This window comes from Empidonax traillii, unplaced genomic scaffold, assembly GCF_003031625.1.
Source record: "Empidonax traillii isolate 1590-97213 ecotype Southwest subspecies unplaced genomic scaffold, ASM303162v1 scaffold37:size1818073, whole genome shotgun sequence".
Classification (NCBI taxonomy): Eukaryota; Metazoa; Chordata; class Aves; order Passeriformes; family Tyrannidae; genus Empidonax; species Empidonax traillii.
The window spans coordinates 1,744,024-1,767,964 of NW_020955230.1; the positions used below are offsets into that span (position 1 = coordinate 1,744,024).

At 38.1% G+C, this 23,941-nt stretch overlaps 1 protein-coding gene across 1 annotated transcript in view; it reads right to left on the bottom strand.

Annotated features, from left to right (window-relative positions):
• CAMK4 (calcium/calmodulin dependent protein kinase IV) overlaps positions 1-23,941 on the bottom strand; it is an 84,054-nt gene that overhangs the window by 47,335 nt on the left and 12,778 nt on the right. Inside the window, exons 2-4 of the mRNA XM_027878032.1 lie at positions 18,109-18,171; positions 17,478-17,560; positions 4,128-4,200 (exon numbers count right to left, since the gene is read on the bottom strand). Of these exons, the coding sequence (XP_027733833.1) occupies positions 4,128-4,200; positions 17,478-17,560; positions 18,109-18,171 (219 nt within the window). The remainder of the gene's footprint in view (positions 1-4,127; positions 4,201-17,477; positions 17,561-18,108; positions 18,172-23,941) is intronic.

Here is a 23,941-nt window from a genome sequence, read left to right on the forward strand (position 1 = left end):
CATTTAAATAAGATAGTAGAAACAGAGGGGATCCCACATATAACTTCAAAAAATGTTCCTATCTAGACAAGATAATGGTCAGTCATAAGAAAACAAACCATTGCAAAATATGATTGGAAATTAACTTAGAGACTGTTGGATGTGTTCAAAACTACATATGGTAGATATGTTAGTAACTACCCTAATTTAAAAATTAACAATTAAATAAAATGAAAAGAGTAATTTAATCCTCAAGCAGAAACTATGACTTTGACACTAATGCAGAATAGGTAAGAAGAAACAGGGTTTATATTTAGTGACACAGTTGAAACTATACTTAAAAATCAGAGTAATTTTCTTGAGTTTGACCAGCCAAAAAATAGATATCTTTTCAAGAAGTGTGCAATAGACTTTTTGAGAGCCACATTTCAAGGATTATTTGAATACCACCACATCAATCACTCGTTCTCCAAAAATGGCTCAGGACATCTGCATGCAGAAATTCCTTATTATAAAACCAAACCAAACCAACAAAAAAACCCCTGCTACCAGGATAGGCATGCAAGAAGACCACAATCTATACAACTCATCCTCAGAGAGGAGAGAAATGATGTGCTAAGATAGACTGCCTTCAAATGCATCCTCTTTTAGGAATGAAATTCACCCTGTTCTGAGATGTCAAGTAGCAACAAAACCTGTTCTGAACAGCACAGTAAAAGAGCGATAAAGATGAACACTGGTTTGACCTAGTTTTGCACAAACCTTTCATCTTATGAATGAAGCTATCTCCCAGCTTGAAAAGCAGTGGAAGAATAACGGAAAAGGCAAAAGTGCAGAAGAGAGAGAAGAAAAAAAGATAATTTGTTCCCCCATAGATTGGGAACACCAGATCAGCTGTAAGCAGAAAAAAGAAAAATTACTAAAAAGGGCAAAATGAATGCAGAGGTCTACAAAACAGTACTGGGTTAGTTATTTTCTCTGATCTTGGGAGGACAGATGTAGGATATATTTATGATGGTTTGTAACATGAAGATTAGGATTAGTTTTCTATATTCTACTCTGGCTGCTTGATTAATTCTTGATAAGCCCATTAGAGGCAGGCTTACAGGTACCCAGCTATCACAAAAAACACACACACCTAGAAACTTTATGGATTTTCTTTTTAAGAATGTTAGTCCATTTGGTTTAACAATTTCAAAAGGAATTGAACAAAAAATGCTTATGTGCTTTTAAAATCTCACTCTACACTTTTGATTAAATCCTTTAGACTTGTTTCAAAAGACCTTTGCTGTATAAAGATGTTACACTTCCTCATGTCAGTGATCCACTGGGAGGACAGATCCATAACTAGAGTAACAGCCCCTAAAAAGGGATTGATAAAATAATTAGTCCAAGAGAGCTCAGCAAAAGGAAGGCCGAATGCTGTTTTTTCTAAGAGCACTTTATAAAAATTGCGTATGTCAAAATGCCTATGGTGGTGCCAGGAAGATGTTTGTTGGCATTATTTATTGTGCAAATTGTACAATATTTGGTTTTAAGAATGATCTATGGACATATTTCCCTTTATTTTGGATATATTATTCTGCTGCAGCAACATTTTCCAGTTTCTAACAATAAGCCAATTCTGCTCACAAACACCATTCTGTCAAGTTTACTGCCCCAACCTACCACAGTACTTCAGCTCGACTGCAAAGATCCCAAGCTGGGAATTGCCACTTCCACACTTTCCAGCTTTGTCTTATATGTTCAGTTTCAGCCATAAGAGTAGAAGTGGATGTAGTTCATCCTAACTAGGGATCCAGTACAAGGATCCACAGAAATTCAGATTATTGCATACATTTAAAGGTCAGCTTTTTAGTTTTCACACATCACTGTTCCACTGATTTCAGCCAAGCTATTACAACTCATAGAAACTGAAAATTTTCATCTGCTTTTTGGCTTTTAAAATGAAGAGCTGAAACATCTTCTGAAATATCTTTCAGCGAAACTTGATCATCATCTTTCTTTCTTTTTGGAGAGGAATGTTAAATAATGTAGAACTATCTTAACTGTGGCACTTCGGCTGAAAAAAAAAAGTTGGTCATAAAATAATAATCTCAACCAATTTTTAAAGTTTATACAAATGCATTATGCTGTAAACTAAAATACATAATTTAAATTTCTTTGGATAAGAGTGACTCAGTAAACATCAGATCATTCAGAAAGAAGCATGAAGTGAACATGCATGGTCTTGCAGTATGCATAGTTAGTATAGTAAACACCAGTTCTCACATTTATTTGGTGTGAACAGGCTTACAAATAATACCAAACCACAACTTATAGCAGCTTTTTACATTGAGGTATTTTGTTACCATCCAGGTAAATATGCCCAAATTGGCATGTTCCTTCTGATTAACTGAATTACTGATGTGACCAGTAATCTCATCTCTAGACACCTTCATGACACGGAGGTCAGTCATGACCACCAACCCATTCTCTGGAACAGCTCCTCCGGCACTATCTCCTCGGATGATCTGTACAGATCTTTCAAATGAGCCCTTCAGGCTAACCTCTCTTTTCCCCATATGATCAACAGCTGTACTTTATTTGGAAAGGCTGACAGCCTGGAAACACACCAAAAGTCAGGCAAGTTCCATCTGCACTACTTACACACCTCTGACTCTAAGATCACTGAAGTCTTTTTGCTACCTGGCTGCTTCACCGCAAAGCATCTTCATCTGCTGCTGACAACCAACCAGTGCCACTGGATAAAATCCAAAATATCACCTGCTGACTCTGAAGTCAGACTGTCAGGCACAGCAGAAGGCAAAACCTTTAGTATCTATCTCTCCTGAGGCCTTGATAACATTGTAGTCTCACAAAGTAAAATTGCTTCTATATTGTTACTTGTCTGAAAGCCTTCGAGTATCCCAACAGGAATACTTTTTCCTTGTCCAACATGTTCCTTCTCTTCTGTACTGGAAGTGATTAGTGCTAGTATACAGACTAGATATTTGACAAATTAATTTCTTAAGTACTTTCCCAGCATATGATTGCTGTTTTGGAGAATGTTTGGTGTAAAATTAGATGGAAGAGCTATAAGTGACTAAGAAGAACAGATAATGTACAGAAACATTTTATGTAGACACTAGAAGCCTACATCTTCTTGCCTCAAGAATCTTTATACCTTTCTGAAAGTGACAAGTTGTGAAATAGTTGTACAAAAATTGCTTGAAAATCACAAAAATTTTAGAGGAAGAGGGTATATTAGAAACTGCATAAACTACTGGCACCAATTTTTATTCTGCTCTCTCTAAATATTACTTTCATTCTGAACATGTATATGCAATATGAAGAGCAAAAAGAGTTCTTTTTTTATTAGATATGTTCCAATCTACACTATGCACTTTTCACAGTAGTCCAAACTTTGCATCATAGAATCATAGAACATCCTGAGTTGGAAGGGACCCACAAGGATCATCAAAGTCCAGCTCCCAGTACTACTCAGGGCAGCCCCAAGAATCATACCATGTACTGAGAGCATTGCCCAAACATGTCTTGAACTCTGACAGGCTTGATGCTGTGGCCACTTGCTTCCAAAGAGCCTTTTTCGTATAAATGCTTCTCCATGGTGGCAAAACTTGTGACGGGTCACCTTAAGGCAAACAACTGCAAATGAAGCATAACTATTTTCATGTCAATATTGTGCAGGAGTCTCTGACTCAAATTTTTGTGACTCTTCCCACCAGCTAACATATTCAGCTGATCTATTATCCTTTTAGGTTAGGATGAAAAGTAATGCATTCTCTTTTGTTTAAGGCTCCAAATAAATTACTGTGACATACTCATCAAAATGAGTGAAAGGCTATGCAAGTGTCAGTGACTTCAAATTACTTCGGCAGCTAAAACAGTGCTGAATTCCACAGCAGAGACTGGACAGAGCACACACTCCATCGTAACAGATGACTTAGAGCATTAAGTGTATTGCCATTCAAAGTCACTTCTTGCCCTTCAAAGTGCCACTACCTTAAAAAAATTCAATACAAAATTAATTATAGGAGGGAACTTGTGTAGATTGTCTCCAGTAAACTCTGCCTCTTTCACATAAGTATTTATTGAACCACTAAAGGTGAAAGATCAGTTGCTGAGCCTATGATGACAATACTCACAGCAACAGCCTCCAGGATTTGTTTAACAGCATCAGCAGCATCTCGTTCACTGTAGTAACCTTTCTCCACAATCCTACAGAAAAAACAGGATTAAGCATTAAGGTAAAGAAACAGGGCAGGCAAAGACTTCTTTTAAAAAATGATATAGCAAGTAATCAAATATCAATATGACCAGGACTCTAGAATGCCCCCAAAAGACTTAAAAACAACCTTTTTGCAATTTAAGTTACCCGGCTAAAGAAAGAACAGGAGGCAAAATATAAACTAAGATGCTCATAATGTGTACATATTTAGTTCAAAGGTTCTGATTTGAATTACTCTCAGACAAAACTAAACATCCTTTAGGAACTGCTTTTTCACTTTTATTTAACTTAGCCCCCCCCCTGAATTTAGCTAGCTCTTTATGAAACAAAATACACACAGAAATACACATAGATCTGAATTATTCAAGAGAAAGGGTTGGTGCAAAAATTCACTAGCTTCGAGTTATCCCTCAAGTGAAATGAGCTGAACAATTGCCTTTCCCCCTACCCCCTCCACTACAAAACTGGGGATGCTGTAGTCAAAGAAAGATGGTTACATTACAACTAAAACTTCCTTTATCTTTCTTCTTAACATAAACAGCCAGTATGCTATGCCTACTTTATACAGATGAAATGTGATAGCCTGGTTTTGTAATGCTGACCATGTGCTGCTTAGGGGGAGTTCAACAATATTTGTGAGTTCTGAAGGTCCTGCAAATCCAGTATTCTCTTCTCCCTTTGCTTTTACATCAGTTCAGTCTTGCAAAATAAAAAACGTTCAACTTTCTTCTTCAGTATTATCTCCCTGGAACCTTACTACGATGAAAACACTAAGTTCTCCAAGAACTGCCATTAGAGAATGAAACATTATAAATGTAAAGTGCAGTTAAACAGAGCCAGCAGAAGATACAAACTTGCACAATTACACACGAGAAGTTAATAAAAAAAGGATCTATCATTAAGATGTACAATATTATGGTTATGACACCCAATGGTCTTTTTACTATTGTTTTTAACTGTGCACAATATTTGTGAACTACAATAATTCTCCCCCAGAGAGTTACTTTAAAGAGAAAGAATAGCCAGGCCTTGTCTAGAAACAGAACCAGTGGTGCCTATGAGACATTTTTTGAAATTATGTCCTTCAAGAAGACAAGCCAGTTTTATAAAACAATGTCCTAAAACCCCCATGAAGCAATACAGCAAGAAACTTGTAATATCTGAAGTCAAAAGTCACTGGAAAGACCTTCTGCCTAAGGGTCCATAAAAAGTCTCTCTGGTAGCAAGAAGCCTATACTTCTTTCTCCCCACTGCTCCTGTTTTGCAGTAACTTTTTATCACTTACTTTCTCTGAAACAACAGGTTCTACTGAGTTGCCATTAGTGCATCTCCTCAGGACTTCACAAAGGCTGATGGGAAGGGTGTTGACTAATGTACATATGAAAAGCACTACTACATACTCATTAGAAGATCAGGTGCAATAAGAAACAACACAAACATAGTAACTCCAACAGAAACCGATGCAACAAGCGTGCCATTGTGGAAAATAGTCTATTCAGGGATATTCCTCAATGGCTGCAATTGCTTTATCTTAACATTCATTATGTTCACAGGTAAGTGTATTGATGTGGCATCAGTAGCAGCAAGTAATTCCTTTCGAGCAGGTCTTCTATTTCACCATCATTTCTCAGATGCATAATTCCTTGGCCTTATTTCTAGCTTTCTTTTTTTTGCCTTTTTTTTGCCTTTTTTTTTTTTTTTTTTGGCAGCCCTTTAGCTATCATCACATATGCGCTGCTTTAACACCTTTGCTTTTTTTGTTGTGCCTCTCTGCTCTGGTCATCTGTTTGAACCCTTAGGGAGAGCTTCACTGGAAGTTATCACCACAAGGTTAAAACAAAGCAAAGCTTATCTCATTGAGACATTATGTTAGGTTTTTAGCCTGAAGTATAGGAAAGAGGTTACAAAAAGCCATAAATTACACAATAAAATGCTACATTATACTTGAAGGTAATATTCCTCCTTAGCTATTTCAGGCTGAATTATCCTCTATTAGATTACATGGTGAGACCTGAGCCCCAGTGATGCTTAGTTCTTTGCCCCCCCCCCCCACCTCCCACCCCAAATATACTGGTTTTGCTTCCTCCTCCTTTTAAACTCAAGTAAAGTACGTAGTGTCAGCCAGACGTACCTGTCTGTAGTATCCCCCCTGCCCATGCATTGAGTCCAATTGTACAACTGACTTCAGTGACATATGAGGCACATTTTAAGGTTTCAACAGGATTTCCAGTTCTCTGACTCACATATATGACTAAGATCAGACAAACTTGAAGCAATGCAGTTACAATTCAATTTACATTTCCCCCCTAATCCAACAAATTTCTTATTTTACAGTATGGTAACATAATTTTTTTTCTATCTTCTTCAAACAGGTAAACCAGGTGAAGGAAAAAAAACCCCAGCCATATTTCAAATGCAGTCTACTTCTTTGTATTTTTCTGCATTCAACAAAACCAAAGAAAAGATGAGGCTCTGAGCTTTTTTCCAATGCCCAACCAATGCAGAAATGAAAACCACCTATTACCTGACCACTGCAAATGAGAGATCAAAGAGATGCTCAAGACTACACTCTGTTTGACCTCAAGAGGAGCCCACCCTGACTGAGACCGTATATACACTAAATATGCAGCAGAAGAGCCTCACAGACACTGTAGATAAAGCCTTTGTAAATTTACACTTTAAAATAAATAAATGTAATGAAGTGTGGGTTCATATTTCAGGAGGGTAATGAAAACCAAGTGTAGAATTATTGTGCAATGCACTTGACCCATCCTCTAATGTGAATAATATACACTGTCAGGCCAATTACAGGTTATGTCACATGCAGTTAACTTTCCATTTTTCCAGATGTCTAGAAATAGGAGTTATTGAGAATAGACATCTAATTCTTAATAATAATCTAGCCAATAGAAAACCTACTCTTCTGTAACAGCAATAAATGAAAAAGGACATATTCTTTTCTAAAGATGAAAATTTATTTCTAAGGGCACTCTACTTTAGAACTAAAAGCTGGTTATTACACAATAAGGAAGAGTACTGAACAAAGATTATCATGTAGTTTGGGTCTTGTAGTAATGCTGGGGGATCATTTGCATATCTATTTTTTGCATCCTCCCTGTAATAGTTTACGTAAGACAAATGGTAGGTGCACCAGTTTGCTTTTTTATAACAACGCTCCTACCTGGGACGATCAAAGCTTCTTTGCAAGGCTTTTTCAATTTAAACTTGCAGATTAACAATGACTCATTGCTCTTTTTTACCACACAATGGGAAGGAAACTTGCAAAAATGCCTTATTTTGTTATTATTGAAGCAAACCCATGGTTGGAAGGAGATTAAACCTTTCCTGAGAGGACAGAAAGATAGGAACAGCAACAATAAGGAACTAATTAAATATTCTTTTTGATATGCAAATGAAAGAGCCAGGCAGACCAAAAGAGTAGTTGAGAGAAAAACTAAGGAAAACATCTGGGAATCCAGAAATGCTTGAAGTCAAACAAAACCAAAAAAAAAAAAAGCTTTGAAAAACACTGAATTTTGTGCCACAAGGATCCAGGAAATTCAAGACAAAAGTTCAAAATGAAGATATTCTAGAGCAAGCAAAAATGAAGTGCTGGTGTGTGCAGAATCACTTTTTCATTTACACTTATGTGCACACACATTGAAATATGCTGATTCAGTTGTTTACACTTGCATGTGGTAAGACACACGTTTAACAGAGCAACCACTGATGGACATCAAACTACAGGCCTCCTAAAACACCACCTACTTTAATCTTGTCTTTCCAAGCTCACATGAAGGAAATTGAGACAAGTCTTCCTCATTCTATACAGAGAAGCAGCAAAGTACTTCCCAAGGGTCCCTCTTCCCTGCCCCTTCCCGCTACCTGCAAAGATGGAGATGCCCTTTCAGAAGAGTCCCAGTTCCCAGGGTGCTGAGATGCACCTCTGCCTCCCTGCAGGGTTCGACCACCCAGCAGAAACCACTCTCAGCTGCTCCACCAAAGAAACTATAATGCTCTCAGCTGCTTCTGACACTCGTAGGTGGAAAAGCCTTGTCAAGTACTGGAGCTGTAACAAATTCAGCGGAGGGCAAAACCACCCTTAGCACCCCCCTGCCATGCAAGCCTGTGGAAATGGTATAATGTCTCTCTTGTGATGCATGCTCTCCCTGTGTGACGGTTTGGGCCTGGCTCCCTGCCAAATGTCCAAAAGTTACGACAGTAGCCCCCTTCCCCCCTCCTTTCTTCCCTTTGGTTAAAGGAAAAGAAACTATAAAAATTAAAGAACCCAAAGTCAAGCTGCTTATGTAAAAATATATTTACGTAAATTACAGTTATATACAGTTAAGATGCTATATACACAGTAAAAGGGGGTCCACCCCCCGCAGGGATAGGGAAAGGGAAAAAAGGGGACAAAAGGGAACAAAAGGGACACCGAACAGGTATACTAGATCAAACTATACTGATAACTAACAAAACAGATTTCACCACGTCCCTTAGAACAGCAGGATCGGCAGTCACAGCCAGCACTCTCCAAACCTCCACGAGGTAGGACAGTGGACTCTGCAGGCCTCAGCCTTAGATAAGCGAGACCAACGCAGGGACCTACTCTTCCCAAACCTCGCCAGAAGAGCAGTGAGCGAGGTCTCTAATCTCCAACCTATTTATACTCTGGTTTACGTAAAAATTGTATGGAATACCGGGTACTTGGCTACTTCCTTGGTTACAAACTGGTCACCAGGATGGCCTAGACTAAAACTATCACACCCTGTAAACAGTGGGTAACTGGAAATTTGGCAGCTTCCACATGATCAAACACATGTATGTGTTCAAGTGTTTCATAATTTGCAGTAATCCTTGCCAACATTAAATCAGCCTTTCTAACACCTCTGTTCCCTGTGAGCCCTGCAAGATTTCCTGCAATATAAATTCTTCAATTTTGAAGATGGTGTTCAGTGTAGCCTCTCTACCATAGAACTTCAGAGCTTGCTTTGTTGCTTATAATGTTTCCATTATGTGTACCTTCATCCATCCACGTCAGCAGATGCATAAGCTCTTCTGCATATGCATAAATGTTCACCACACCCCTGCAACAAGCAGTATGATTTGGGAACACCGTGTAATGGATTTTACTCCTTTTGGGGCATTTTTCTTAGGACTTGGTACTATGCTTTAATTCACTGTGTCTATATAAATGTACTGAAAGCAGTGGGATATCCCAGTAAAGGGAGGTAAGTAGTAGCCACACTTATTCTGCAGATACTTTATTACTGGTAGGAACAGCAATAACAACAACAAACACAAAACCAAACCAAACCAAACCCAAATAAAACAAAAAAAAAAGGGGAAAGACTGCAGTCCTGCTAAACCAAACTAAACAAATGGGATCTGAAAATCACTGAGGAAAGAGACGGGGAACCCAACATGTGATTTTAGAATCAATTTTCAGAGGAGTATTAAAATTATATTGATATACAATTTTACAGTTGACTAGAACATATGTGTCTGGGTATTAAAGACAAGCATGTCAAGCAAGTGGAAACAATCTCTTACATGAACAAACAAGTGAACATTTCAGAGAAAGAAAGGACTAAGTTTTGGGTATGATTTTTCAGTAAGTAACAAAATAGAGGGCCAGCTCTTTCCAAGTCCAGCAAGAGAAACAGCATTTGCAGAGTGCAGTAGTAAAAAAAGAAATCAAAGCCACCTGCCTTGAGCAAAGAGAGGACTCATCCAGTGCCAGAGGATGCTAGACTAGGATAGTCACTGATGGCACACTCCTTATGGTGCAAGATTGCCCATACCTTAAATCCTCAGTCAGCACTTGCTGCTGCCATAACAGTGAGACCTCTCAGCTAGTACTGATCCTTCCCCAGGCAGCACAGCCCACAGAGCCACTCCAGGCCTTCCACTGGAGCAACTCCTGAAATCTGCAATTGAGGGCACTGGGGGGTGGAAGAAACAAGACAGAAGAGGAGCAAAACAGCACAAGAAATGGGTACTTTCACCAGCTCCCTGATCCTGAAACTAAGGCTTCTTTTTCTTTTGTTTTTCTTGGGTATTAGAATGAAGTGCAATGAATATTCCTGAGATTTTAAACACAAGCTGTTCTCACAAATCCCAGTGATCAAGAACATTTGAAACCTTAACACTTTAACAAATTCACTTTTTCCTCCCCCATGTACATGTACTAGTTATCCTATTCTTAGCTTTTCTTCTCTGCTTCCCTCCCACATGGACCACCCTACCCATACTCCAATTTTGCCTGAAATGTGAGCAGGTAAAGTCTGTTTCTTACTACCCTTACCTCAGATTGGTAAGTGTACCTAGTTTTATGCTAATTAATTTAAACAGCTACTCTAAAACTTGCAATATTTACCCATCATTTAATATTGTTGCTATAAATACTATTTCTCCACAATGTGCAGTTAGTAGCACTTGAGTATTAGCTGAATTTAGAAACATGCAATGTGACTTGCAAACATCCTGCTAAATCTATATAGCCATTGAAAACAATTAAATTTATTATTACTTCCTCAGTCCCTAATATTGTTTCTCTTTCTTTAAGCAATTTGTTTTTTAGACTATTCTTTATAAACATCTTGACATCAATAAAAGCCATCACTGTTTTTATGGTCATTTTCATTCTGCCTCTACCTGGCTTTTACTCAAAACCCTTGCACCACTTCTTAGCTCTGTGTTGCATCACATTACATCATCTACCATCTCGGACAAGACACTGGCCTATATATATACAAGTTCTGTTCCAATACCAGTATATGCTAACAGTTAAAAATTATTTGATCTGACATAATAAATGGTAATTTATCTAAAATATTTTGGTTGTCACAGAGATTTTTTCTGACCTCTTCACTTAATTCTTATGTAAATTCTTGTATTTAATTAAAATGAAATTAGAAGATTTCAACAAGCTAAAGTGAGACTGAAAAGTAGCAGAAATAGAAAAAGAAAATGACATGACTCTATTCAATAGCAAAATGATTTCCACACAGGACAGTTTCTCAATGGATGATTCACAGATATATTGGCTTATGTTTGCACTGAGGTGATTCCAATTCCTTGTTGCTCTGATGCATTTGTTTAGTTAAAAATAAAGTTTCCCTCATAAATGTTTGTGTATTTTCCATCCTACAGAATTGAAGAGCAATAAAATATTTTTAAAAGTAGCTCTATTTCAGTTTGCTGATTCTCCCTTGTTGTACAACCATTTTCATATTCCAAAGCAGACTAGCTGTTACTGTCTCTAATGTCTCAAACTGCCTATTCCCTATCTGAAGGATAATGGAAAATGCATACCTGGGCTTGGATCTGACTCCAAGTCAAACAAACTAGAAGTTATTCTTCAATACTCTGTTTAGAAACGAGTGCAGCCATTCAGAGAAACTCCTTTCTTTATGTTCTTATTAAGGAAGATGCACTTTCTAATAAATGTGGCATGCAGGAGAATTAGAGGAAGATTGTGTATTTCTTGTATCTCGTATTGGGGTTTGTTTTCCCCTCTAACTTCCTACTTTCAACTCATCATTTCTATAGCACCCACTGAATTAGACAAATTGACCTTTCAAGAGCTTAATTTCACAAGACATTTTAAAAAAATAATAGTCCTTGTTTCTAGAGGTCATGCAGCTGCAGTGCTCATTAAGTGGCTGCTCAAGCTCCTCCCTGAAACAAAAGTTTCTGTGTTAACTGCGTGAGGCAATGCAACAAATTGAGTAACTGCAGCATGTCACAGCTCCCGTCTGGGCAACTGAGAGGGGGAAAAATGAAGGACCACTGAGAACGTGAAAAAGAGGCAGTGGCTTGGGAAGGGAAGAGAATTGCACTGAAGGGACTGATGAAGCTGCCCTGCCAACAACTGCTGAGGCTTAAATTGGATTTCTTTATCTAGCTGAGGGCACCACAACATGAGAAAGATGGGGAAATGTGGAGGAAATTCAGTAGATAGTAACAGACACACAGAAAACATAACTGGGGACAAAAGATTGTAGGGGCTGACAAAATACAGTCTACCCCAGTCTTCCACTGCATGACAATTTGCTATAAAATTTGATGTAAAGAAGAAAATAATCACCTTCTTTCTACATGCTGATGAAAAACAAATAATGGTCAAATTTGCAGATAAAAAGTTTTTCCTGATATTGACACTGAACCTAATCTGGAGAGTCACTGGAATAGCCTACACAAGAAGACTACAGAGGTGCTTAAGAAATAAAACCTAAAAACCTGGATGCCCACATATGGTTAAAAAATACTGCTGGAGCCTGGGTGACCAGCTCCACCCCTCCATGCCAAACCAGCACAGTTGTAGCTGCCACAACATTTTAAACCCATTTCCCTGGGGCTCACTCTGGCACATCACCTACTTCCCAATAAGAGTGAAACAACTGACCATCAACTTTTGAAACTGGACACAGCTTGTACAACAGAGATTGTACTTATATTCCTCTATGTCCCGGTTCACAAGGGGATTCACATCATGCAGTTACTCCATTCAGGATTATTTCAAGGTCAACCCTTCCAGTCCTCCTTTGGCAGCCCTGGCCTCTTCCACAGTGCCTGGATCTGTGATACGTTCCATATATATATATTCCTTATGTATATGCATATGTATGTATGTGTGTGTGTATGTATGTATATGTACGGTACAGCTATGTAGGCTGTAGGTTTATATACCTCAACTTGTCACCTGCATAGAGCTGTTAAAACCTCTCTGCATTTCAAACAAATATGGAAGTTAAACATGGTAATAATTAGGGAATTCAGCTAAGCCTCAATTGACTTCTATTTAATTTAACAGGTGTATCCCTCCTAGTTCGTCTGGCATCCAGACTATGTTTATCTATATTTACAGTGATGAGGCTGTGGCAGAAAACACAATACTTATGTCAGAAATGCTGTAATCATAGGAACTTTAAATATTAACAACACCTAACAAACTGAAGAGCTTCACAGGCACTGATGCGTGCAACTTACAAAAGGCTTTCCCATCACCAGAGTGACAGAAAATTGGGAACTGAACACAAAAAAAGTGTAAAGGCATTATTACAACTCTACAACAGGGAAATACTGAGGTTTATCATTACTGAAGCTAAATTCTGGAGAAACTATATGCCATCAAGGCGCAGTTTCGCCAGATCTGTTTTTGTCTTGTCTTCCCATTTCAGAGAATAAGGCATAGGTGATGTAGTCAAGTCACCGACCTCTTTTTATTTTTGCCAGTCCTGAATAAGGGGACAGTAACACGGTCATATGAAGCAGAGAGTCTGTGCTGGTTTAAAAGTAAACGAGCTGGAGAAATGAATCCAAGAGAGATTACAGATCAGACTTACAATTTACTAAAAAAGACTACAATAAACACAATGATACAGAGAAAAACTGGTTTTAACTCACAAGAGCAGACATATAACCCAGCACCCTGGGACAAGAATGGAACAGTGTTTGCTGGTCCCCATGCTGAGCAACACGTGGTGCCCCAGGGGGGGTTAAGTAAAAGGAAAAGGAAACCTGTTAGTCTGGATGATTGCAGTTCTGTGGAAGTTCTGGTCCTTTTCTGGATATGACAAGTGGTGCCAGTACTTCAAAAGCTCAAAGTCTATATATGCTCAAGTTCAAGTGGGAATGCCCAGCATCTCCCCCAGGGCAGGGAGTTTCACAATGAGTGATTTACCTCTCTAAGTCATGGGATATTTTTCAGATCTTTGATGGTCTGGGTGTTGCAGCGGCCTCTTATGCCAGTCCATTGTGGCCCATTAGCAGAGATGATCCCTCAGGCTGGATGTGAAGATGTTAATGCCTGCCCGGAGCTGAGTCACTGTGTTAAAACAAAGAACACTCCCCTGACTCGCAGGGTTTCTTCTTCAACTTGTAACCTGAGGTGTCAACTGTGCTCTGGGGAGCTGCTGCAATTCTAATTTTCAAAAGCACAAACAAAAAGGTGAGTGAAGGTTTCGCTATTTTTTGTCTGTAAGAGCAACAATTCCCACCTCTCTTAGAAAGGCAAGTTCTTTAAAACAATTAATATTTTTGTTAATATACACTCCATTTGTTAATATATATTCCAAGAAGAGAATATCAGCTTGAACCTGCGTTTCAGTGGAAATTACATGAAATTTGAAATGGAAGTGACTCAAGAGAGTGTCAGCTGTAAGTGCTATTTTTAGACACTGTTTAGTGCACTTAATAAAAAGATGAAAGAAGAAACAGAAGAGTCTGTGGTCGAGATGCCAAAGTACAGTCAAGGACAATTTATGGAGTGGCATTATTATTTGAAGCAGAAAAAAAGAAAGACTCCAACACAAACTATTCTTAGCAATCTGCAGATATTCTGAGTAAAATGAAGTTCAAGTAGAGTTGATTTTTTTTGCTGGAATTAATATTTGTAAAAGTGATTCAGGTGAAAGGCAATAGATAGGAATAGAACCTAAATGGAATAAACCAACTTCAACTAAAATTAGCCCATAAAAATAAAGATCAGACTTCACTGTGCTACAACAGCTATTATTGCCTGTAATAATATAGAGGTTAATTGCTAGAAGCAAAGCCAAATCAACAAAGAGACCAAAAATCTGATGAAATACACAAGGAAAGCCAAAGTTAATAGTACTAAGAAATTAGGTTAAGTAAAAAATTCCACTACTAGTCTGTCACTCTCTTTGTCTTTCTTTGTCGCTAGGTTTTTGTCCATCCTCATTTACTGGGTTGTCAAAAACTGTCATGTAAACTGGCAATAAATATTTTAATTTACACAAACTTCTCCAATTTGGTTTAGAGTTGTATTTATTTTGAGTGAGGTGATATGTCAAGGTATGACTTACAATGTGATTTATGGAGTCTGGGAAAGAGTTTTCTTTTCACAAATAGAACCAAAACCAGTCTGATTTCAGCTGTATTAGCTCAGCTGTATAAGTGACATGTTTGTTTGAATTTATCTCCTTTTGGATAACCCAACTGAATGAGAGTTCATTTTCGCACAATAACACAGGTAACTTTACAGTAATGTTAAATACGATGAAGGAAGTGAATAATTTCATTACCCAGAACTTTCAGGTTAAGAGTGGCTTGAAACCAACAGCAAGTCAACATTGATAATACGATTCTAGAAAACTAGTTGGATCTTGGGTACTTATAAAATCATCTTCATCATAAGGGGGATGTTTTCATGAAAGAACTTACTTATCTGCAGCTCAAACATACTCAATAGAAGAATGAACCTCTGGGATGGCAGAAAAATAAAGCAATAAAATAGTTGACATAAAAAGTACCAGCACATTGCAGGAATTAGCAGTGGCAGCAATGAGGGTGTTTGGAGCAAGGAGAACAGTAGTGTTTGTGTCATACAAACACAGAGGAAAGAGTACACAAGCCCTCTCTGTCAGTTAGAACAGTTTCTTCAAGTATGATAAAAAGATGTAAGGACTCAAAAGATTAAACATGAGAGGGGAATCTGACCTAAGGTAGAAAGCTAAATTTACCCTCACTAAAACTCAGAGGGCAGCCATTGCTGCCATAGCACAAAGCAATCCTTCAGCCCAGCTGAGAAAGGGTTTGATGCTTAAATGGAGTCACTAGTGCAAAACATCTTGGCTGCATATTTCTATTTAATTATTTTTAATTTAAGTTCAGAGTAAAGTAATAATCCTATTGCTAGATGAAGAGCTGAAAATAATTTTTTATGGTTTCTTGTTTCATTAGTTTATTCATTTTTTTCCAAATCACAAATCAGAGAGATCTGTATTGACAAAGTTCCAGTTCTGTTGTAAATGGAGTAGAGGAGGATGCTGAGTTCAGATCTCCACAGTACTGGTGATCAATAGTAGCATCACAGGTGGACACTGCAATTCAACTGAGTAACTAAATGACTTTGCTTCTTGTAAGAGTGGCAGACAGCTCATCCTGGCTGTCCAAACTACTGGATCAGCATTCAATCTTTTTGAAAAGATCAACCTGACAGCTCAAATCCCATGATCACTGCTCAGTATATAGCATAGAATGTTGAAAATGTCATAATATTAAATCTTAGTTCTGTTAAATAATGCAGTTCCCCATCCTGGATCCCATGAATTCTTTTCAATTATACCACAGAGATGTTTGCTCAGAAACCAACAATTTCACTGACATATTTGTGTTTTCCCTTTGCAAAATCTTCTCATCAAGGACTCCTGTACAGTATCCAGCCTTCCTGAAAATGACCTAATCTGAAGCTGCATGGATATATAATGGGCTATGTATAGGGCTCTGGTCCTTGACCAGCATTCTCTCCAGCTCAGGACTGAGCTTTCACTGGTGGTTTAGGTTGCAGCACATCTCTCCTCATAGTTTTGGTTAAGTATTGAGAGGATATGGGCCTTCTGATAAACTAAAGATGTCACAGGAGCAGTTGCTTTTGTTGTGATTACTCACAAATTGTTCTTTTCAAGGTCAAAGCTAAGCCTGTTGTACAAACAAACAAAAAAGTATGATTTTGTTTTTTCCAGTCAAAGATACTTTTAGACTGAATCTTTGATGTGTTTTTGTATAATAACCTTCTAAAATACTAAACTTTAACTACAGAAGTAGGAAAATCAAATCATCCCTCCTTATTTAAGTTGGAAATCATCAGTGACAATGAGTTAAATAATTTCCTCAAGCCAGTATCAAATGTTTGTCATATTGTCTCTTGCTCTAAAATACCAAATCCCTACCAGTAAAATATCACTCCAATATTATTACAGAATTATTTCATGTTATGCATATGCACCTACTCCACAAGCATGTGCAGCCTCATATGTAAAACCTTCAGAACTCAAGACCTGTCTTGCAGAACCTTTGTAGCAAAACCAGAGATTTTATAAATGCAATGAATACCAAAGGGAATGTCTGGTTAGTCTGCTGACCAAATTTTTATTTGACATAACACTATCCTCCTGGCAGACTGATTTCCACCTGTTTCATGATGATCTGTCTCCATTTTCTCCTGTCTTTTGCCTGCTCTAGCATACTTAATGCTATGCGCCTGCTGAGCACCTTTCTTCAATATTTTTCCATTTTTTTATTCTTCATTTTCAATTCTCTGTGTAATTTCCTAAAAGTCTCCCGATAATTACATTTCCAAACACATTTTTAAGCTATTTCCTGCAGACATTTATCCATGTGAATAAACCATTATGCTGATGAAATAATAACAGTAACTATTAACACATGGATTACGTATAGAGAAGAATCTGGACCTTAGGGAAGATACTGAGCAAAGTGTGTACAGGTAACTTACCTGTCAAATAGTTCTCCACCTGTGACCAATTCCAGAACAAGACTGATTTCTGTAGGGGTCTCAAATATCTCCTTCAGTTTTATCTGATAAAAAACAACAGAAAGTATTTATTTTGCTTATTTGTCTTCTTGCTGAGCATTTTCTGGGGGTCAGCAGTAGGACACAGACCACAGCTGGTAAAACTAACTTGTTCTCTCCCACCTTTTTTTGTTTGGCTGGTTTTATCTCCCTTGCGTTTTTTTTTCTTTTTCTTTCTTTTGGTTATTTTCTTACTCATACCTCAGTAATCTCTGTGAAATACAGCAGTTTAAGAGGCTATCTGCCAATCTTTCAAAGAAACTGAAGAGTAAAACCTTTCCTACCTTCCAAGGACTGACAACATCAACTTCTGCTTTCATTTGCAGAACTTCTTTCACCTAGTTTCTCACTCATCTCCATAAGAACATCAATATTTTATTTTAAAGTGTAAGTATAACTCAACAGGCTTTCATTAAAAGCTGCTGGCGTGCTCATGAAGAGAACCCAAAGCTTTAATCCAGATCTATATTGATGAACCTGAACAGTCATCTCTCAAGAATAGAAAGAATTTTAAAAAACAAAGAAACAAATGTGGAGTGAAGGCTAAACTTACAATGTTTGGATGTGAAAGGCGGAGAAGAACTCCAATTTCTGTGCGGACAATTTTCTTGTCTACCTGGTTAAAATAGGGGAAGGAAAAATTGAAAAAAATTATTTCTATGTTCACCATAGAAACTTCTAGCCTATATCACAGGAAAATATGTATGAATAGCATTTCTAGTTCTCCCAGGAGAACTACTTGATGTGAGACACACAAGTCAAATAAGAGTAATTTTCCATTAATACGAGACATACTATAACAGAAAAACAACTGCATCTAGCAAAAAGATTTCAGATATACCTGTAAGTCATGCAAGAAGAATATAAGAAAGACATCTGGAAAAGGTGGTAAAATTCCTATTTGTACTCAAGTTCTGCCCTTGCCTATTGCTACTTATGTTGGTGGTGACCGGCCGCCAGCTGGATGCAGCCCCGTTCACCAGCACTCTCTGGGCCCGGCCCTCCAGCCAGTTCCTGACCCAGCACAGAGTGCCCCTGTCCAAGCCATGGGCTGCCAGCTTTTCCAGGAGTATATTATGGGAAATGGTGTCAAAGGCTTTGCTAAGTCCAGATAGACACATCCACAGCCTTCCCCTCATCCACCAGGTGGGTCACCTGATCATAAAAGGAGATCAGCTTGGTCCGACAGGACCTGCCCCTCCTAAACCCGTGCTGGCTGGCTCTGATCCCTTGTCCATCCTGTAGGTGCTGTGTGATTGCACTCAGTATGATCTGCTCCATAACCTTGCCAGGCACTGAGGTCAGGCTGACAGGTCTGTAGTTTCCCAGATCCTCCTTCCAGCCCTTTTTGTAGATGGGTGTAACATTCACCAACTTCCAATCATCTGGGACCTCCCCAGTGAGCCAGGGCATGTTGGTAAATGATGGAGAGTGGCTTGGCAAGCTCTTCTGCCAGTTCTCTCATCAGCCTTGGGTGGATCCTATCTAGTCCCATGAATTTGTGAGGATCTAAGTGGCTCAGCAGGTTGCTAACTTATAAGCATCCTGGAAAATGGCCATTTAGATAGATTTTACAAAAGAAATGAGCAGGTATAAGTGACATCAATTGTTCCAGAGTAAAAGCAGGACCATATTTAGTCATGGCATTTTATTACAGACAGCCTGTTTTATTAATTCTACTTTCTTACCTTCTCCTACACTAAGTACAGATAGAGCTATATGAACACTTACCTTCTTTCAGCTCCTTCCAAAAAAGTGTACCTACTTATATCAGGGCCAAACTTTCCTATTTTTAGTTTGGGCAGGAATATCAGCAATTCAACTACTTATATTGCATTTTCATATCATCATCCTATTAAATAATATCCTGACAGAAATTATTTGCTAGGATAAGAGTTATGAATCTCACTCTAGAGTGTAAGTTGCTATAGTAACAAATTTTAAAACTTAGATAATTTAATCAAAATATGCTATTACCACAAATATTTGAGCAAATTAAGTGTTTGGCTAGAGCAAATACAGTGGTCTAATCTGTTTAGATGTAATAACTGATCAAAGTGAGGTTGCAAAACTGTTTATTTTGTCTCCTCCTGTTTCCTTATATTAACATTACTCACAGAAGTATCAGTGAGAACTTTGTGAGTATATTACAGTCAAGAATAATAGGGTAGAACTGGTGCCTATTTGTGAAGAAAAAATCCATCAAATGTTAACTTTCAAATGTTTCACAGTTCCACTAGTTTAGTATTTATCCTTTCTATACTTTATTCTTTGCTTTTAATCTATGCTAAATGGACTAGAGTATGCTTTCGGTCAGACATTTCATCGGTATAATTTGATTTCCATTTAAAAGACTACATTTCACTGTGTGAAAAATGCTAATTCTGTTGTATAAATGAATGGTTGGTGATTTTAACACTGGCGCAGTTTTACAGAGTCGTATTTTTTGTTTGCAAACTGTAAATTGCAAACAATTAAGAGGCATTTGCTACTTTAGCCCTGTAGAGCACCAATTACTGTGGAAATTCATGTCAATTTAAGAAGTCATTTGCCAGGTAACCCTGAAATAATCATTTATCAACTCTTCACCACTGACCCTAGGCATGAAGATTTCACTGGGAGAAAGTGGCAGTCCAGAAACCCCATCCACTCTTCTAATTTATATTAAATTCATATATAAAGTATTTACTTTAAGGATTGTTCATAGTATTTTGTGTCTCAAGTTATTTCACTTCTCTAGAATTATGCATTTATCCCCTTCATAGGTATGTATCTGCAAACACCAAGTCTTTGAAATTTGATATTGGTCATTCAGTGATGTAACCTTAGGTTTATAATCAGTCTATTTCTAATTTATGAATTTCAGATTATTTTGACAAAGGAAAGGACTGGAAAAATCCTTAATGAAAGCTGAGATTCTTTCATGTTTCCATGCCCCAAACTGGTGAAATGGAGTGATGCTACAAACCACTGAGATGTAAAAGTGGTTTTTTTCTCTGAATTAAATGAAACAAGATGAAATGAACTTCCACTGTACATAGATTATTCCAGCTGCTGCCTTGCAATGTGGTACACCACCCCTAAAACCTGTGGCCAGCAGATGTACTGGGTACCCTCAGATTTACTAGAGAGCAAGAAGAAGACTACATTCCTCATCCCACACCACAGGCAATGTGGACATGGAGGGTTACTTTTGCCCAGGTGTGACCACCATATAGGCTGAGTGACAACACAGTGCCCAGGCAAGGAGTGTGAAGAAACCAATGCAAAGAGTTTTCAAGAAGCTTCACAGGACTGTCCGCCCCAGGGAGCCTGTTCACCCTAGCTCTGCACAGCTCCTTAATTAATATCCCGCCTCTTGACTCACATGAACATCTCTAATATGAGCAATGAATTCTTTATTGAACCGCAGGTCAGGCTCTAAGTACATGTTTCTTTGCACTTACAGGGGGCATGATGCAAATCATTATCGGCTTGCCACCACACTATTAAAAGTGCTTCCAAGAAACACCTTTTATTTTCATCTCAGCTAAAGTAACTGCTCTGAAGCCTAACTCTTTCTGTATTTTATGGCATCAATTGTTAATTACCCTTTATAACTTCATCATTATTTTGCCTTCACACAGTTAAGCTGAAATATTAAAACTTACACACTATACACAAGCAGAGCTGTTGATTCCCTGGTAGTCTAAAAGGTCTGTTCCCAGTTGTTACAACTACAAACAGGACTGCTGATTACTTGGTTAGTCTTGAAAGGTTTGAAGAAAAAAAAGAAATAGGCTTGAATTTAAAGACTGAATTAAAATAAATCTTCACGAGAAGACTCAAAATACAGTTTAAAGTCTTGATTTTTAACTTCAGAATGTCCTGAACAACAGGTATTCCAGTTTCTGCCCTGTTTATACATGGCATATCTTCTCACAAAGTCTTTCATTCAGGATTTCAAGGATAAAACACTCTAAAGAAGACTTCTGAATGTGCTTTTACATCTTTATAAAGCTGGGTAGTATATTGAAAGCATCTGAGCTGGTTTATGTATCAGTGGAAGATACAGAAGGCAGTCTTCACCATAAGTGATAAAGAATCATGGAGGCTACAAAAAGTGGTGTGACATAAAAATCCCAGAAAAAATGAAAATAGAGGCTTATATGTGACTCAGTCGGAGTTACTCTGGTGTAATTCAGTAACCAGCATGGCAATGGACAGTAGGTAAAAGCAGAATTAAAAAAAGCTGACCCTTCTGAATGAAAGGATGCTTTGTTGCTCCAACTAGGACATTTACTTAGCAGTTGCTTCAGAGGATTTGACTTATTTTCTGAAATTTTTTTTGAATGAAAATAAGAATTTCTCAAGTAAAGAACTCTTCCTATGTTTTCGGGGCTATTCTTGCTGGGACATTGTTTGACCTTCTCAGCAAGGTGTGCAGCTCTCTCTTGTGTGGGAACAACCTTCGTACTTCTAATGAACAAATATTATCCTGAAAAAAAAAAAAAGGTTCAAAGTAATCTTTTCATATTTTAAGCTCGTCAGACTATTTTGGCTCTGTCTTCATTCAAGTTTAACATGAGGTACTGGAAAAACACAATAAACAATACAATAAAGCACAACAGCAATTGCAGAGCCTTGTAGTATTCTCCATAAACTCCACAGGGAGTTTTCATAATGTAGATGTGCTGGTTTGGGCTGGGATAGAATTAATTTTCTTCACAGTGGCCTAACACAGCGTTGTGTTTTGGAGTTGTGCTGGAAACAGTGTAAATAACTCAGGGATGTATTTGTGATTGCTGAGCAGGGCTTACACAAAGCCAAGGGCTTTTCTGGTGTTCACTCCAACCCACCTATACTCTGTGGATGTACAGGAAGTTGGGAGTGGACATAGCCAGGACAGCTGACCCTAATGGACTAAAGGGATGTTCCAGACCACAAGACTCTATGCTCAGTACGTAAAACTGGGGGAAGAAGAAGGAAGTGGGGGGCCATTCAGAGTACTCTCAAGTCACTGTTACACATGATGGAGCTTTGCTTTCTGGGAATGGCTGAACACCTGCCTGCCCATGGGACATAGTAAATGAATTCCTTGTTTTGCTTTACATGTGTGTGCAGCTTTTGCTTTCCCTATTAAACTGCCTGTATCTCAACCCATGAACTTTCTCACTTTTACTCTTCTGATTCTCTCCCCATCCTGCTGGGGATGAGTGAGTGAGTGGCTGTGTGGGGTTTAAGTTACTAGCTGGATTTAAACAACAGGAGGTTATTGAGAAATTTCATTTTGAGCTTCCATAAATAAGTAAGGACTATTAATTTAAGAACAAAAAGTAGACTATTCATTATTAGAGCAACTATTTTCTGCACACAAGTCCACACTCCCAGTTTGTGGCTGTAATCCTTCAAGTGATGCATATTCCTCAGACTGAACACATTTGCATGGAAATATTGCCAGTTACATCAGTGTCCTTGTATTTGTCCTGTGAAGTGACTAGAAGTCTGGTAGTACATGCAAATCTGCTGGCTGCAGATAGCTGGGTTTGTACAAGCTGAAAGGGTATTGAGCTGTCTGCATATGACAGGACTACTAATCTGTCAGCAGTAAACTGCTCCATCAAAGAAGCAACATTTCAGCTTCTGAAAAAGCACAGTACATTTGCAGGCAAACCATCAGATAGATACAGGTGATCTGTGGGATTGTAAAAAACTTCGACACAGTAAATCACACGCTTGCATATCTGATTAAGAGGACTTTCATCTTTAATAGCACAGATGACCAGATGCAGTTAACATTCCCCAAAGACACAAAATCTTATGTGAGTGGGTTCTGTTGTTCACCCACATCAATTTCATGTCATCACCAAAGGGTGAATAGATGGGTTTGGAGCTACTTAGAGTTTGCACAACATTTGCAACAATACGTTTTATGTCTGAATACAAAACAAGTTATATGTTCAATAGAACAGGTCTCATTATATGCTGCAGTGTAGCTATCTGACAGTTTGGTTGTTACTTCTTTTCCTGACTCGTTTATACACGTATTTCTGCAAATTCTGTTAGATAATTATTGAGCAGTTTATGCAAACAAACTGCAGCCTATTACGTATTCATGGATTGCTCATTTCAGCTATTCACTTTTTATATTGTGTTCCTGCCATTGTCACTGTTCCCAAACCTTGGCGGAGGAGGACACTTTTAAGATGCAGGAACAATGTGTAAATCAAAGGTAAGCACTCCCTTAGTTTTTGTCAAAACAGATGCATTTACAGGACTATTTATAAATTTGTAGATTTGCTATCTTCTTATACATTCTTGCTTTAAACTTATACAGTTACAAATTCAGAACTGTTCTCTTTTCTCATTGAAATTTTATTAATTCAGTTTTTATACTAGGTGATGCA